The following is a 16,805-nucleotide window of genomic DNA, read 5'->3' on the forward strand; positions in this document are numbered from 1 at the left end:
GCAGTTAACTTACAGGGTTAAAGTATGTTTAGAAAGGATTGCAAAAATCGGAGAGGAGGAGGGGTTTGTCTTTACGTAAAGTCTTGTCTAAAGTCCACTTTAAGGGAAGATATTAGTGAAGGGAATGAGGATGTCGAGTTCATATGGGTCGAAATACATGGAGGGAAAAATAGTAACAAAATTCTCATTGGGGTCTGTTACAAACCCCCAGATATAACAGAAATCATAGAAATTCTACTACTAAGGCCGATATATGAAACTGCAACCCATAATGAGGTCCTTGTTATGGGGGACTTTAACTACCCGGATATTAACTGGGAAATAGAGACCTGTAAAACCCATAAAGGCAACGGGTTTCTGCTAATAACCAAAAAAAATTATCTTTCACAATTGGTGCAGAATCCAACCATAGGAGCAGCATTTTTAGACTTAATATCTAATAGACCTGGCAGAATAACATATCTGCAGATCGTCAGGCATCTAGGAAATAGCGACAACAATATTGAACAGTTTCACTTGTCTTTCGCAAGGGGGACATGTCAGGGAGTCACAAAAACACTGAACTTTAGGAAGGCAAAGTTTGACCAGCTTAGAGATGCCCTTAATCTGGTTGACTGGTACAATGTCCTCAGAAATAAGAATACAGATAATAAATGGTAAATGTTTAAGGACATCCTACATAGGCACTGTAAGCGGTTTATACCTTGTGGGAATAAAAGGACAAGAAATAGGAAAAACCCAATGTGGCTAAACAAAGAAATAAGAGGGGCAATTAATAGTAAAAAGAAAGCATTTAAACTACTAAAGCAGGATGTCTTGTTGAAGTTCTAAAAAACTATAGGGAGAAAAATACTTTATCTAAAAAAAACTAATTAAAGCTGCCAAAAAGGAAACAGAGAAGCACATTGCTAAGGAGGGTAAAAGTAATTCCAAACTGTTCTTCAACTATATCAATAGTAAAATATTCAAAAGTGAAAGTGTAGATCCCTTAAAAAATTGTGAGGACAGAATGGTTGTAGATAACGAGGAAAAAGCCAATATATTAAACACCTTCTTCTCCACGGTATTCATGGTGGAAAATGTAATGCTAGGTGAAATGCCGAGAGACAAAGAAAACCCTATATTAAGGGTCACCAATCTAACCCAAGAAGAGGTGCAAAACCGGCTAAATAAGATTAAAATAGATAAATCTCCGGGTCCGGATGGCATACAGCCACGAGTATTAAGAGAACTAAGTAATGTAATAGACAAACCATTATTTCTTATATTTAGGGACGGGGTTTGTTCCACAGGACTGGCGCATAGCAAATGTGGTGCCAATATTCACAAAGGGCTCTAAAAGTGAACCTGGAAATTATAGGCCAGCAAGTCTAACCTCTATTGTTGGTAAAATATTTGAAGGGTTTCTGAGGGATGTTATGCTGGATTATCTCAATGAGAATAACTGTTTAACTCCATATAAGCATGGGTTCATGAGGATTTACTCCTGTCAAACCAATCTAATCAGTTTATTATGAAGAGGTAAGCTATAGACTGGACCAAGGTGAGCCATTGGACGTGGTATTTCTTGATTTTTCCAAAGCGCAAATCAATGAGCATAGCAAGCGATATGAGATCCTCCAAGGAGGTCAGAGTATCTCGTCCAGCGAGCTCATCTTTAATCTTGCCAGAAAGCCCCTGACAAAAGGCCCCAACCAAAGCCTCAATATTCCACCCCAGCTCCGAGGACAACGTGTGGAAGCGGATCGCATATTGTCCGACCGTGAGGGCGCCTTGATGGAGGGACTCTGTGGTGGAGGTGAGCCCTGCCCAGGCTCATCAAAGACCCTTCGAAAGGTGTCCATAGAAGACAAAATACTGGGCACAATGGGGTCGTTGCGTTCCCAAAAAGGATTCACCCAGGAGAGGGCCTCTCCCTCCAAATGGGACACGATAAAGGCCACCTTGCCCTGGTCGGTGGGGTACTGCTGGGGTAACAACTCAAAGTGTAACCGACACTGGTTTAGAAAACCTCTGCATAGCTTGGGGTCACCGCCATAGCGAGGCGGTTTATGGAGACGGGGGGAGGAGCTGACGAGGAGTCAGAGGCGCGGGATGGTACCTGCGAGCAGGCCGACTGTAAGGAAAGCAGGCGATCATCCAGAGGCCATATAGGACAAAATGTGAGCCTAGTTATCACGCTGCTGGACCAGCTCCTGCTGAAGGCCGGCTAACTGGGAGGCACTCTCGGGATCTGCGGTCTGTAAGGCTGACACACGGGAATCCATTGTCTTCATGAAAGACGTAATGCGAGTCTGGTTTTCTCGCAAAAATACTAGCTCCTTCTGAGCAGTGGTCCCAGCGGGGTCCATGGCCTGATTATACTGTTATGCTAGAGACGGCGAGTTCCAAGAGTGGACCCACTGGACCATGATACCGAAACGCTCCTGAGCGAGCGCCCCAGATTGGACCAACCCCTATACAGGGATTGTTAGGGAGCAAGCTCAAGGACCTCTAGTACCAAGACTGCCAGGACCAACACAAAAAACGGAGGTGAGACTGGGTAGCAGGGAGAGGATTATGTACTGATCGGGGAAGATACAGGAGGCACAGAGATAGGAAAGCATGAGATGGAGAGCGTATGAGGGCTGAGGAGAGCGGAGGTGGAGATGGGAGGAAACACCAGGAGGACACGGGACTGGAGCAGGCTCTGGAACAGACGGAAGGAGAGACAAAGGTTTAGGACGCAAGCTAAACAAAGGTAACAGCTAGCGGCAACAAGACAGGGCCTACGTATGGGAGAACTCAATAATCAGGTGCCTCCACTAAGGGAGGGCGGCCTGAAATACCGAGTGACTGCCATCCATTAGACAGGCAGAGCTGCCGGGTCAGGTCACACGGGAGGATAAGGGCTGCGGGTGCACGCATGGTCGGGCCCTAAGGCGCATGAGCGAACAAAGAGCGCGGCCGACGGCGGAGGAGGAGCGTGCCAGAGCGTTCGTGCCGGCACCCGGCAGGGTGCAGGAGCAGGAAGCGGGGAAGGCCAGGGCAGGGTGAGAGTGGCGTCGGACATGGCGCTGCCAGCAGCAGACCCGGGCCCGGTGGCGGTGAGCAAAGTGCTAACACATCATCTCGTCCCACAAAAAAAACAAGCCGCCATACAGCTCCATCAGCGGAAAAATAAAAAAGTTATAGCTCTCAGAATAAAGTGATGCAAAAACAATTATTTTTTCTATAAAATAGTTTTTATTGTATAAAGGTGCCAAAAGATAAAAAATTATATAAATGAAGTATTGCTGTAATCGTACTGACCCAAAGAATATAACTGCCTTATAAATTTTACCACACACGGAACGATATTATCCCCCCCCAAAAAAAAAGAAATTCATGAATTGCAGGTTTTTGCTCATTCTGTCTCCCAAAAATCGGAATAGAAAGCGATCAAAAAATATCATGTGCCCGAAAACGGTACCAATAAAAACGTCAACTCGTCTTGCAAAAAACAAGACTTCACATGACTCTGTGGGCCAAAATATGGAAAAATTATAGCTCTCAAAATGTGGTGATGCAAAAACTATTTTTTTGCAATAAAAAGCGTATTTTAGCGTGTGACAGCTGCCAAACATAAAAACGTTAGTTTTTAACCTGGACGGTGCCAAGATGCGACCGAACCACTGGTGAAGCAGCTGCTGGGAACGCAGTGTCAGTAACCGGGGGGCAGGGCCACCATTATGTCATTACTGCCCTGACTGGCATATGGGGCCCGATCAGCAGAGGGGGCCCACAACGGTCCCCATCACCTCTACCCACTGCCCCACCACCAGCAGCAGGATTCTGCCAATCAAGTAACTGAACCTGCTTCCAGGACGCAGGTTCAGTTACTCTATTGCCGTGAGGGCCCACACGGCAATAGTTAAAGCCGTCAGCCAATCAGAGGGGTGAAGATCACTCGCCGCTGGAGCGTGGCAAGGTAAAGAGAAAGGTGTGGGTTTTTTTAAATTAGTATTGAAAGCATCAAGCTGGCAGGATGGAGATGGGGCAGGATTGGAGACACTGGGGGCAGGATTGGAGACACTGGGGGCTGGATGAAAGATATGTGGGCAGGATGAAAGACATGGAGGCAGGATTGCAGGCACAGGGGGCAGAATTGCAGACACAAGGGGCATGATTGGAGACACTGGGGGCATGATTGGAGACACGGGGACAGGATTGGAGACACTGGGGGCATGATTGGAGACACTGGGGGCATGATTGGAGACACGGGGGCAGGATTGGAGATACTGGGGGCAGGATTTGAGACACGGGACATGATTGGAGGCACAGGGGGCTGGATGAAAGATACGGGGGCTGGATGAAAGATACGGGGGCAGGATGAAAGACATGGAGGCAGGATTGCAGGCACAGGGGGCAGGATTGCAGACACAAGGGGCATGATTAGAGACACTGGGGGCATGATTGGAGACACAGGGCAGAATGGAGACACAGGGGTCAGGATGGAAGACATGGGGGCAGGATTGCAGACAGGGGGAAGGATTGCAGACACAAGGGGCATGATTGGAGGCACAAGGGGCATGATTGGAGACACTGGGGGCAGAATTGGAGACACGGGGGGCAGGATTGGAGACACGGGGGCAGGATTGGAGACACAGGGGGCAGGATTGGAGACACAGGGGGCAGGATTGGAAACACAGGGGGCAGGATTGGAAACACAGGGGGCAGGATTGGAAACACAGGGGGCAGGATTGGAAACACAGGGGGCAGGATTGGAAACACAGGGGGCAGGATTGGAAACACAGGGGGCAGGATTGGAAACACAGGGGGCAGGATTGGAAACACAGGGGGCAGGATTGGAAACACAGGGGGCAGGATGAAAGACATGGGGACAGGACTGAAGACACAGGGGGGCAGGATGGAGACATGGTGTGGGATGGAGACAGATGGGGCAAGATCATGGGGCAGGATTGGAGACAGAGGGCAGGATGGAGACAGATGGTGCAGGATCATGGGGCAGGATGGAGACAGATGGTGCAGGATCATGGTGTAGGATTGGAGACACGGGGGCAGGATGAATGACATGGGAGCAGGATTGCAGGCACAGGGGGCAGGGTTGGAGACAGATGGGGCAGGATGGAGACAGATCATGCAGGATGGAGACAGATCAGGCAGGATCATGGGGCAAGATGGATATGATGGAGACAGATGTGGCAGGATGGGGAGATCATATAGGGCAGAATTGATACTCATAAGGGCAGGATAGGAGAACATATGGCTGAAGCTAGGAATGAGACACGCGAGGGTCAGGATGGGGGATATTATTGCCATAAGGGCTAAATAAGGGACATTATTACTGCAGTGTTGTATTTATTTTATTTTTTTAGTATAGTTTTAAATGGGGGGGCGGTCCTTTTACTGTGCAGAGAGATACTATGTTGCCTTTTATCTTCATATGGTGTAATGCAGAAGTTGGGAAAAAATAAGTAATGTGTTCTGCAAGCAGAGCTCTAGATAACGTTATCTCCTGCAGAGACGAGCCCTGGCTGGAAGAAGTGTTGGTGGTCTTTGCTGGATGAAAGATGAAAAGCGAAGATGAAGGGGCTTCACCTAGAGACGTCACTGGTGAGTCAGTGTGTTACCTATACACTGACACTATACACTGTATACTATATACAGAGCTCCTGTGTATAATGTCATTGATCACTGTATTACCTGTACACAGACACTGCATACTAAGTACAGATCTCGTGTGTATAATGGCTCTTATGGTGATAGTATTGTTTTTTTATTACTAATCAGTGTTGTAGTATTCAGTCACTATGTGGTTGTAATATGTGGTCTGGACATGGTGTTGCGGTATTTGTAAATTCAATGAAAGATGCAGCTCACTAGAGACAGCATTCTGACATCGGAGCATGAGACCGCTGTGTCAAAGCGCTTGATTTAAAACAATGAAGAATGGAAAGTCCAGCTGGACATTCATTTCTTCGTTGCGGTATTTGTCCCTTTTATGTGCTATTATTTGGTCACTTTGTGGTGGTAACATGTGGTCTGGTCATGGTGCAGTGGTATTTGTTCCTTGTATGTGATCTTATTCGGTCACTGTGGTGATAATGTGTGGTCTGGACATGGTGTGGCGGTATTTGTTCCTTGTATGTGGTATTATAGGTCACTATGTGGTGGTAATATTATGTCTGGTCATGGTGCGGTGGTATTTGTCCCTTGTATGTGATATTATTGGTAATTTTAAAAATTTAAAAATATACCTAATTTGTATTGCATATTTTAACAAATATTTAATAGGTTTCAGTACGCTAGTCTGAAAGTTGCCTTAGACCTGTGACGGGGACAAAGGGGCATCCTCTACATCTGGAGGAAAGACGGTTTAAGCATACTCACAGACGCGGATTCTTTACTGTAAGAGCAGTGAGACTATGGAACTCTCTGCCATATGATGTTGTAATGAGTGATTCCCTACTAAAATTTAAGAAGGGACTGGATGCCTTTCTTGAAAAGTATAATATTACAGGGAATATACACTAGTTTCCTTAATATTGCGTTGATCCAGGGAGCTAGTCTGATTGCCGTATGTGGAGTCGGGAAGGAATTTTTATCTCCAATGTGAAGCTTACTGTTTGCTATATGGGTTTTCTTTGCCTTCCTCTGGATCAACATGTTAGGGCAGGTTAGGATAGGATATGGGTTGAACTAGATGGACTTAAAGTCTTCCTTCAACCTTAATAACTATGTTACTATGTCTGTTTTTGATCCCAGTCACAGATGAAAATTACCCATACAAATGTATGGGTCCATGGAAACAACTGACAGCAAAGCATGGCATCAGTGTATAATCTGTGTGCCGTTCGTAATTAACATTGTAATGAATAGGAGAAGCTTTGTAGCTGTAGTTTATTTTTTCATCAGCGAAAGTCACTGTTCTTTACATATCAGAAAAATCATGGACGTCTGAATGAGGCTTAAAGGGGTTGTCTGGCAAAACAGAAAAGTCTGCAGTGACTATGTGATGGCGGTACGATACAGTAACAATTCCCCTGTGTTCTTTGAGTGAGTGGACTGTCACAGGATTACACATATGAGATTTACATGCTTGCAGTCATGTGCCGACTTTCCCCCACTTCTCAAAGTTCAAGCAGAGTAGTCTAGATGGTACATAACTGCAAGTGTGAATGACTTACATGCGGTTATCTGAGGAATAAAGGGAAATTGTGACACTATCATGGTTCAACACCCTGCAGTCACATACAGTTAGTACAGACTTTTCTTCTTAGACTGGACAACCCCTTTAAGGAGTTGCCCAGCTACACCACTTTATTCCATAAGCATCCCAAATTAACACTTGACCACAAGTAGATAGTTTATACAGTTTATTAAATTGCAGGCGTCGGATGTTTAGTATTTACAAGAGTTGAAATTGTGGTGCAATTCATTGGCGATCAGTAATGGTTGCAACGTGCAGAATGTTAGCGGAGTGCACAGTGCTGTTTCCTGTTACTGCATGTTGTACCGATGCAACTGTTCGGGGAACACAGACCTACACTTTTGATAATATATTGCACCTCTACTTTCTCTGGTACTCTTCATATATGCAACTCGACTTTCTGACAGATTGCATTCTGACCGTTGTTTCAACTTATTGGTTTCTACAAATATCCAGTAAAAAATAACTTTTTCTGTGTTTTCTTTAGTCCTTTTTTTTATTCAAAATTGAACTAATCCGATGAACCATAAGCGCCACAGGATGAGGACTGCTGAAATCTATCCAGCTCATTTCGAAGGTTTCCTATTAATACTTCGACATTAGGCAGAATTGCATATCCACGAAATAAGTTTGCAGAAGCGAGGACATAGGACATGTATATGGCCTGCCTGTCCTCTTGCATGGTCCGACATTGTCCTGCAACTGCAATGCTAAATCCATCCATATCATCCAGATCTTCAACTCTTTTATGTTGAAAACTTGACTGGCTTACATCCCTGGGAAAGCGACGATTCAACCGCCTTCTAAATGGTGTGATCCTCTGAGAAGGCCCAGAATGGTGTCCTGGTGCTGGTTCATTCACCTCTGACCCTGGAGTTTCAGTCTCTTCCAGCAATGAATCTTCAGTTCTAAACATAAAAAGAGGAATTAGTCTGGTAGCCTTACTTCAGTTTGGAGTCCTAATGTAGATTTATGCTCCATCATCCAGTTTTTAATGACTAGGTGCTATATAATGTCTCCACTACACTCCACACACAGGAGTGGAGATCCTGCTCCCCTATCTCTGTCACACATCCTAAAATGAAAAAGCTGTATAGACCGCAAAACACCCACTATTCTAGTTTTCGTGTGCTTCTCCACCTCTCCGTCACTATTCTGTCCCTTTTCTCTCCATAGACTTCTATGGGCAGTATGTTATCGCTCAGTGAACTGACAGTACATCTTATTCTCTCAAGACAAATTTTAGTAGTTGAAAATTGACGAGTTTCCTGCAAAAAATACTAATTATTAAAGGGGGAACGCATCCACCTCTATTGAAGTACCAATATTAACTACTAATCTCTATCTATATATTTTGGTCCACTACCAATCTACACTAGTTCTTCAGTGAATGTTTGGTTCAGGGAGCAAGAGGGAAGAGAACTGGTTTATTAGTGGAGAAAAAAGGTACATTTAAAAAAAATGGTAAATGTAATTAGTTATCAGGTTAGCGGTATGATGAGATACTTACCGCTGGGGTGACATGTTTGACAAGACCTCATCACTATCCTGGAATCGCTTTCTCTTTGACGTAATGGACTCCTTTTTCCTTATGGCATCATCTGACAGAATGTTAAATGCAATATTAGTCATAGGTAAAAAACTATCCTCTCGTTATAAAAATTGAGACGCAGCATTTTAATATTTATCTCATTCCCACCACAGACAATTTTTTTTTCCTCCTATTCTTCCAAGAGAAATAACTTATTATTTCTGCTGATATAGCCTTATGAGGGCTTGTTTATTTGCAGGACGAATTGTAAAGTGGAGTTTTAAGGGGTCTCAGAATCAGGTCTCACCGATCTGCTTGCAATTAGTGCAATGAAATATGGAAAAACATTACAAAGGTCCAGGTTTTGAAAATTCGTAACACAATTGTTGTGCAATTATGTTTTAAAGTACACCAGCCTCATCAGGTCTTATAAATCTATTAATGTATGCAGTTTGTATTATGAAATCTGCTGACAGACCTGCTTGAAGTGAGCGCTGTATAAATGGCTGAGGTATTGACATTTTTTCCATTAAGAATCACGAGGTGCCAATGAGTTGCCATCTTTGAACTTTGCTTGTTATTACCACTATATACTGTAATACTGGCATGAAGAAATGTCAGATATTGAGACTGCTGCGGCCGATGAGATACGGTGACATCACACCTGAAGCTTCAGTCCGGAAAGTGACTAACATTAGTCGACATAGGTGTGAGAAAAATAAAATATAGATAAAAATGAAAAATAGCAGCTATCTGGGAAAACACAGAAACAAGAAATACCTGAAGTTTCTTGATTTCTCAAAGGTTCACCCAGATTATTCTCCGCCTGAAAGTACATAATGGGAAAGTCAGTAAGAAATAAGTTTGCCAAAGTTGTAGACTTTAAAAATGCATCCTGTGTCAGAAAACTTTTCTTCACAATTAACTTTTTATGCCAACACTTACCCTAGCGTTCAGCTGTACTCCATGATTGACTGCAGCCAAACACCTACCGGGGTAGCGGCAGACACACAGTGCTGGACAAGGGAGAGTAATGGCCCCATTACATAGAGCCAGATCGCCGATTTTGTGACGCCACAGCGATCTCGCCAGCGAGATCACTGTGTGTGACATGTATCAGCAACCGGCCCCCCTACCGGATATCGCTGATTGCGCTCCAATGTCCTGGGCTGTATTTTGATCGTTGGTCTCCCGCTGGCCAGCGCGACGCTGGGAGCTGGTATCCAATGTAAACAGCGGATATCTAAGAGCAGCGCGGCTCTTAGATACCCGCTGTTTACCCTGGAAACAAGCTTGCTCGCTGGTCCTGATCGCTGGTGGGTCTGTCTATGTGACTGCTCACCAGCGATCAGCTAACTATGTCCCTGCGATCCCATCCACATCGGATCGTTGGTGGGATCGCTGGGACATTGAAGAGTGTAACAGGGCCTTAAAGTAAAGCTTGGTTTGTTTGTTTGTTTGTTTTTTTTAAAAGCTAACTCTGCTTGCGGGAAAAAGTTTTCTGAAATGGGACAACCCCATAAATTTTTATTTCCTTTTTATTTCACTTGTTTTATTTTAGAGCCGTAACGTTTTATCATCCTTAGTGGCAGCTTCAACCTACATTTCTCACTGGCAGGTAGACATCTTATCTAATTATTCCTTTTAAACACCAATTTAAAAAAACAACATAGTATACAAAGAAAATTAGCAATAACAACCATAAAGACATGCAGTTATCAAATAACCCCACTGTGCGAGTAAGAAATATTGGGGCACATTTACCAAGATAAACGCTCTAGAATCCTGGGGCAATTAGTGCAAAAAAAAACCAAAACAAAACCTGTAATGCATGAATTGCGCCATATTTATGTTTTAGATAATTTCTTGACATTGTTCTGTGGAGACATGACTGCTGAAAACAGGAGATCTTGATGGAATGTCACCGTGCCATTTTGTGTGACCCTGTGTGCCAAAAAAAGGGCTAAGGGTACCGTTACACTTAGCGATGCACCAGCGATCCCGACAACAATATGGTGCATCGCTAAGTGGTCGCTAGTGAGCTGCCACACAGGCAGATCTCACCAGCAACATAGCAGGGGTCGTTACTTACCTGCCAGACGCGGCGATCCTGACGTCCTCCCGCCCGCATCCACGTGTCGCTTGTCAGCGCCACAGGAAGTGCCCGACGAGAAATGATCCAGGACGTTCTCGCGCGACCAACGATGAGCAGCGGGGGAGCCGGTCGGAATTAAGTATCAGACATAGCAATATCGCTGTTACGTCACAGCGATATTGCTAGCAATATCGCTATGTTTAACGGGGGCTTAAGTTTAGGGTGCACACATTTCTGGCACAAAGTAAGACGACTAAATCAGTTTAAAAAGGAGAGAAGCCAGCGCTGCTTGTGGTCAGAACGCAATACATAAAGTGCATATGCACATATTAATATCTAACTGTATTCAAAATGAGATATTTGGCAAAAAATTGATCAATCATTTGAGCCACCCCGCCGCGCCAAGGCAATCTCATGTGGGGTCCTACTCTACGTTTTTTATATTCGTTGTGCCATTGCAGCCTCCTAAATGTATTAAATGCAAGACCATATTGAATGCAATCTGTACCTGAAATATTTCTGAATCACTCCCATGGAGCCAGAAAAAGCAAGCATAGATAAAGGCCAACCAGGTCTGGATATAGACATCTCAGGTTTAACCTCCACACTTGCCTGACCAGCAAACACAGATGAAGGGCGATACAGGTGCACATTTAAATAGAGCTTGGGGCAGGGCAGGGCTGCTGTGTGTGCACAGCAGCCTAGATCAATCACAGTGAACACAGAAAAAATGGCGAACATAACCCAGCGTAGAGTAGGTCTGCCCCATATGAGAATGACTTGGCATGGCGGGGTGGCTCAAATGATTGATTAATTTTTTGCTAAATGTCTCATTTTAAAATACAGTTAGAAATTAATATGTGCATATGCACTTAATTTATTGCGTTCTGACCACAAACAGCGCTGGCTTCTCCCCCTTTTTTAACTAAGACAACTAATCGTTGGTATAAACTTAAGATTAGATAGATACACCAGATTTATCCAACAGCAAGAACCACTATGATAAATCTGGAACATATTAAATCTGTCTGGTCTTAATTTCCACTGACTACATGTGAAGTGAAGTAGTAAATGACTGGTGACTGGCAACAGGTTTGCTGGGCGATGGTCATTAAATGTCCTTTTTTACGAAGTGGCCGATCCCCGCATCAGAAGCACCTTGTTCTTGGCAGCACTTGTCCCATTTACACAGGACAATGTGCTTTCAAAAATTATGGTGTTTTGGGTAAATCAAGAGATCATTTCACCCTACGAGTGACTGCACGTTTATTGTCAAACGCGCCTGTTCATAATAGTGCAGTGTAAAGACACCTTAAGAATTAGACAATATTAATACACAAGCCCCATAATGTCCATACTACTACTGAACATAGTCTAGTACATGAAGCCCAACATTACAACGATGTCTCATCGGAAAATACAGTACACATAAATCCAGTGACTCACAGGTGACGTCTTGACTGATAGGAGTCGTCTAATTCGCTTTCCGTTCTCAATCCAGCCCTCACTGCTACGAAGTCGTCTCAGTTCAAGGACTTCTCTCTGTAGAATTAACATAAATATATACAGTCATGTGTGAAAATATTGGCACCCTTTAAAATTGTTTCAGATAATGAAGTATTTCTCCCAAAAAATTATTGTAGATACACAATGTTTTGTTACACACATTTATTTAAAAAACAAGCGTAAAAAAGGCAAATTGGACAGAATTTCATACAAAACCCCACAAATGGGGTTGGAAAATTTTTTGGCACCATCAGCTTAATATTTGGTTGCACACTTTTTGGAATATAACTGCAATCAATTGCTGCCTATAACTATCAACAAGCTTCTTACACCTCTCAACTGGAATTTTGGATCACTCTTCTTTTGCAAACTGCTCCAGGTCTCCTCATATTTGAAGGCACATTCTCCCAACAGCAATTTTAAGATCTCTCCACAGGTGTTCAATGTGATTTAGATCCTGACTCACTTATTGCTGGCCACTTCAAAACTCTCCAGCACTGTGTTAACATGTATTTCTGGGAGCATCTTGAAGTATGTTTGGGGTCATTATTATGCTGGAAGACGCATGACCTAGAAAGCACACCCAGCTTTCTGACACTAGGCATTACGACCCAACATCCTTTGGTAATCTCCAGATTTCTCCGTGCCTGCACAGTCCAGGCACCCAGTGACAGAGGCAGCAAAACAACCCCAAAATATCTTTGAACCTCCACCATATGTAACTGCAGGTACTGTGTTTTTTCTTTGTAGGCCTTATTCCATTTAAAGGTAAACAGTAGAATGATGTGCTTTACCAAAAAGGTCCATCTTGGTCTCATCTGTCCAGACACTTTTCCAGAAGGATTGTGGCTTACTCACATACATTTTGCCAAACTGCAGTCTAGCTTTTTATGTCTTTGTGTCAGCAGTGGGGTCGTCCTGGGACTCCTGCCATAATGTTTCATTTTATTCAAATGTTGACAGATAGTTCACGTTGACACTAATGCACCCTGAAGCTGTAGGATAACTTGAATTTCTTTGGAACTTTCTTTGGGGCAGCTTATCCACCATCCACACTATCCTGCGTTGCAACCTTTCATCAATTTTTCTCTGCTGTCCACGTCCAGGAAGATTAGCTACAGTGCCATGAGCTGTAAACTTCTTGGTTATGTTAAGCACCGTGGACAAAACAACATCAAGATGTCAGGAGATGGACTTGTAACCTTGATATTTTTCAACAATTTTGGTTCTCAAGTCCTCAGACAGTTCTATTCTCCTCTTTCTGTTCTCCATGCTTAGTGTGGTACATACAGACACACAATGCAAAGACTGAGTCAACTTCTCCACTTTTTATCTGGTTTCAGGTGTGATTTTCATATTACCCACACCTGTTACTTGCCTCAGGTGAGCGTTAACGAGCAGCACATGCGTAAAACAAAGTTATTTACCCACAATTTTGGAAAAATTACAACAATTTTGTCAAACCCACTTTTGGGGTTCTGTGTGAAATTGTGTCCAATCCTATTTTTTTTCTGTTTTTTTATTGTAGTGTTTCAATACAAAGGAAATAAATATGGGTAATTACAATAATTTTCAGGAAAAAATACCGTTTTTTTTCGGACCATAAGATGCACATTTTCCCAAAAAAATTTTGGGGGAACTTGGGGGGTGCGTCTTATGGTCGCAATATACTGACCTCCGATCATGGCTGGAGGCTGGTGCAGGTGCCGCGGGGCTATGTAGTGCGGTGGTAGCAGCGGGCTGTGCTCCGGTGCAGGGGTAGCGGCTCTCTGTGCTCCGATGCAGGGGCGGCGGCTCCGCCGGCATTTCCTCCAAGCCCGGAGGCCCCCGCACATCCCTTGCTGGCCGCCGCCATGTTGCGGTGGCCTCCGGGAGAACATGGACGCCGGGAAGATGGCCACCGGTCCGGGGACGGCGCATGCGCAGGTCCAGATCTCGTCCTGAGATCTCGGGGGACGAGATCTCGTTGCTGAGATTTGAATCTCGTCCCCGGACCGGCGGCCATCTTCCCGGCGTCCATGTTCCCGGAGGCCACCGCAACATGGCGGCGGCCAGCAACGGATGTGCGGGGGCCTCGGGGCTTGGAGGAAATGCCGGCGGAGCCACCGCCCCTGCACCGGAGCACAGAGAGCCGCCACCCTCACCCCACAGAGCCCACCTGCCCTAGCCCAGTTGCCCCAGCACAGCCCAGCTGCCACAGCCCCAGCTGCCACAAGCACAGCCCAGCTGCCCCAGCACAGTCCAGCTGCCCCAGCACAACCAACCTGCCCCAGCACAGAGCCGCCACTGCACGAGCCTGGACCACTGAATGACCCCTGTGATCACTACTCCACCTGTGCCGGATCCCTTCCCAGGTAAGCTGAATTCGGACCGTAAGACGGACCCCCATTTGACACACTATTATTTTTTTCCCCTATTTTCCTTCTGAAAATTGGGGTGTGTCTTATGGTCCGGTGCGTCTTATAGTTCGAAAAATACGGTACTTCATTTTCTGGAACAACTTCAAGGGTGCCAACACCTTTCGGCAATGATTGTATATATACACACACACATGCATGTTACCAATTAACATTTTTTAATACCATACAACTGCCATAAAAATAAATGCACACTTCTGCTTACTGGTACTGGCTGATCATTTGTATTAGGCTTCCGTGATCCTTTAGAGATGGCCTGGCCTGCAAGAAAACAAGAAAAACACTAAATATGTAAATGTATGTATGTATGTATATATATATATATATATATATATATACACATACACACACACACACACACACATACACACACGCAACTAGAGAGCACTGCAGCTGGTCTGAAACAGAAGGACTTAGATAAACTAAATGCCATCAATACCTGAGATCGACTACAAAGGCCCAGCAAAGAAACACCACCAGACATGCTAGAAGATGCCAATACAGTACTTGCATCAATACCTACCTCCACTATAACTCAAACTAATAAACTGATCTATGCTACTGCCTTAGCAATCATGGAAATGCTTGGCTATACAACCAGCAAGAACAACAGAAGTATGTGCCCCCCTTGGAAAAGAAGGCTGGAGACAAAGATCAAGGTGACATGAAAGGAAGTCAGCCAACTAACAAATACAGAAAGGTGTAAGGATCAAGAATTAGACCAAGCTGGACAAGTACAAAGACACGACCCCAGCTGAAGCCCTGCAGATTGCTTAGAGCACTCGCTGCAAGACTAGGGAGATACACTAGAGAAGTTGAGGTCAAGAAGATAAATGCCCTGTTCTCCAAAGAACCATCCAAAGTGTACTCCCAACTACAGAACAACAGCACAAAGGCAGCAACTCCACCAATAGCAGAGACTGAACAATACTGGAGGGGCATATGGGAGAAGGAAAACAACACAACTCCAGTGCAATGTGGCTGCAAGATCTGAGAATGAAACACAGCAACCACCTAGAGCAAGAACCAGTCACCATTACAGAAGCAGACATCCAACAGCGGGTCAAGAACATGAAGAGCTGGACAGCACCTGGCCCAGACACCTACTGGCTAAATAAATTAACAGCGGTACATGAATATACACACATAATAAATATATATATATATATATATATATATATATACACATACACACACATGCACACACTGTGTGTATATATATATATATATATATATATATATATATATATATATATATATATATATATATATATATACACACACATACACACACACACACATACATATATATTTTACTATTCACTTGCACAAGAGGGAAACCTGAGGTTCTGAGCTAGCTTTCTAGAATGATATATGCATGGTACAACAAGTTATTGGATTCAATGCATGTGGGATGTGGATGCATGCAGCACTACACTTGTTGCCCACTCCTAATCGCAAGGGACAATAGTAATGGCTTTGGCCAGTATGATAAGTACAGTTTGGATTCTCGTGCGAGTCTCTCGCAATTGAGTATGAGCCCTTAATTTGAAAATCTGATATTAGCATTTCATATGGACTACAGACTGGTTGTAGACCCGTCTGCCTGTGGAGCTGCAGGATCTACAATAATTTCTTAATGGGATTTTCACAAGAATAAAGTACATTTTAATAAATAGATTTTGGAAGAAAAATAAGTTCCACAAATGGATGTGTTAAAAAAAAGTTCCTTATAAATGTGCCCCAGCTGTGTACTGTGTAATGGCTGTGTATTACCGTATAGGGAGGGACATGGTCTGATCATACCACAGCTCCTGGGCAGAGGAGGAAGCAAGAGTATACAGTCAGGACAGCACAGGATCACAGATGATTGTTTATGTGAGTAAAACGTTTTTGCCTGTTTTTAAACAATGTTTTACCTGAAAGACTCATTTGCGATCCCATGCTGTCCTTTCTGTAAACTTTTTTGCTTCCTCCCCTGCCCAGGAGCTGTGGTAAAAATAAGCCCTCTCCCAACCCCAGATCACGAAAAATGGAGACGCTACGGGTATCGGAAAATGGCAC

General features: G+C 44.1%; 1 protein-coding gene across 6 annotated transcripts in view; it reads right to left on the bottom strand.

Moving 5' to 3' along the window:
• Positions 1–7,343: 7,343 nt before the first annotated feature.
• The window catches only part of PHF11 (PHD finger protein 11), a 146,535-nt gene continuing 137,073 nt past the window's right edge, over positions 7,344–16,805 (bottom strand). For 5 of the 6 annotated variants that reach the window (XM_073546086.1, XM_073546091.1, XM_073546090.1 and 2 more), the window contains 5 exons: positions 14,947–15,002; positions 12,265–12,360; positions 9,504–9,549; positions 8,703–8,793; positions 7,344–8,100 (listed from right to left, as the gene is read on the bottom strand). In XM_073546086.1, coding sequence (XP_073402187.1) covers positions 7,704–8,100; positions 8,703–8,793; positions 9,504–9,549; positions 12,265–12,360; positions 14,947–15,002 — 686 coding nt within the window. In that variant the 3' untranslated portion in view covers positions 7,344–7,703. The remainder of the gene's footprint in view (positions 8,101–8,702; positions 8,794–9,503; positions 9,550–12,264; positions 12,361–14,946; positions 15,003–16,805) is intronic. The other variant, XM_073546089.1, reaches the window with a different exon arrangement.

The sequence above is a fragment of the Dendrobates tinctorius genome, unplaced genomic scaffold (genome assembly GCF_039654945.1).
Source record: "Dendrobates tinctorius isolate UK_male_01 unplaced genomic scaffold, ASM3965494v1 ptg000145l, whole genome shotgun sequence".
NCBI classification, from domain to species: domain Eukaryota; kingdom Metazoa; phylum Chordata; class Amphibia; order Anura; family Dendrobatidae; genus Dendrobates; species Dendrobates tinctorius.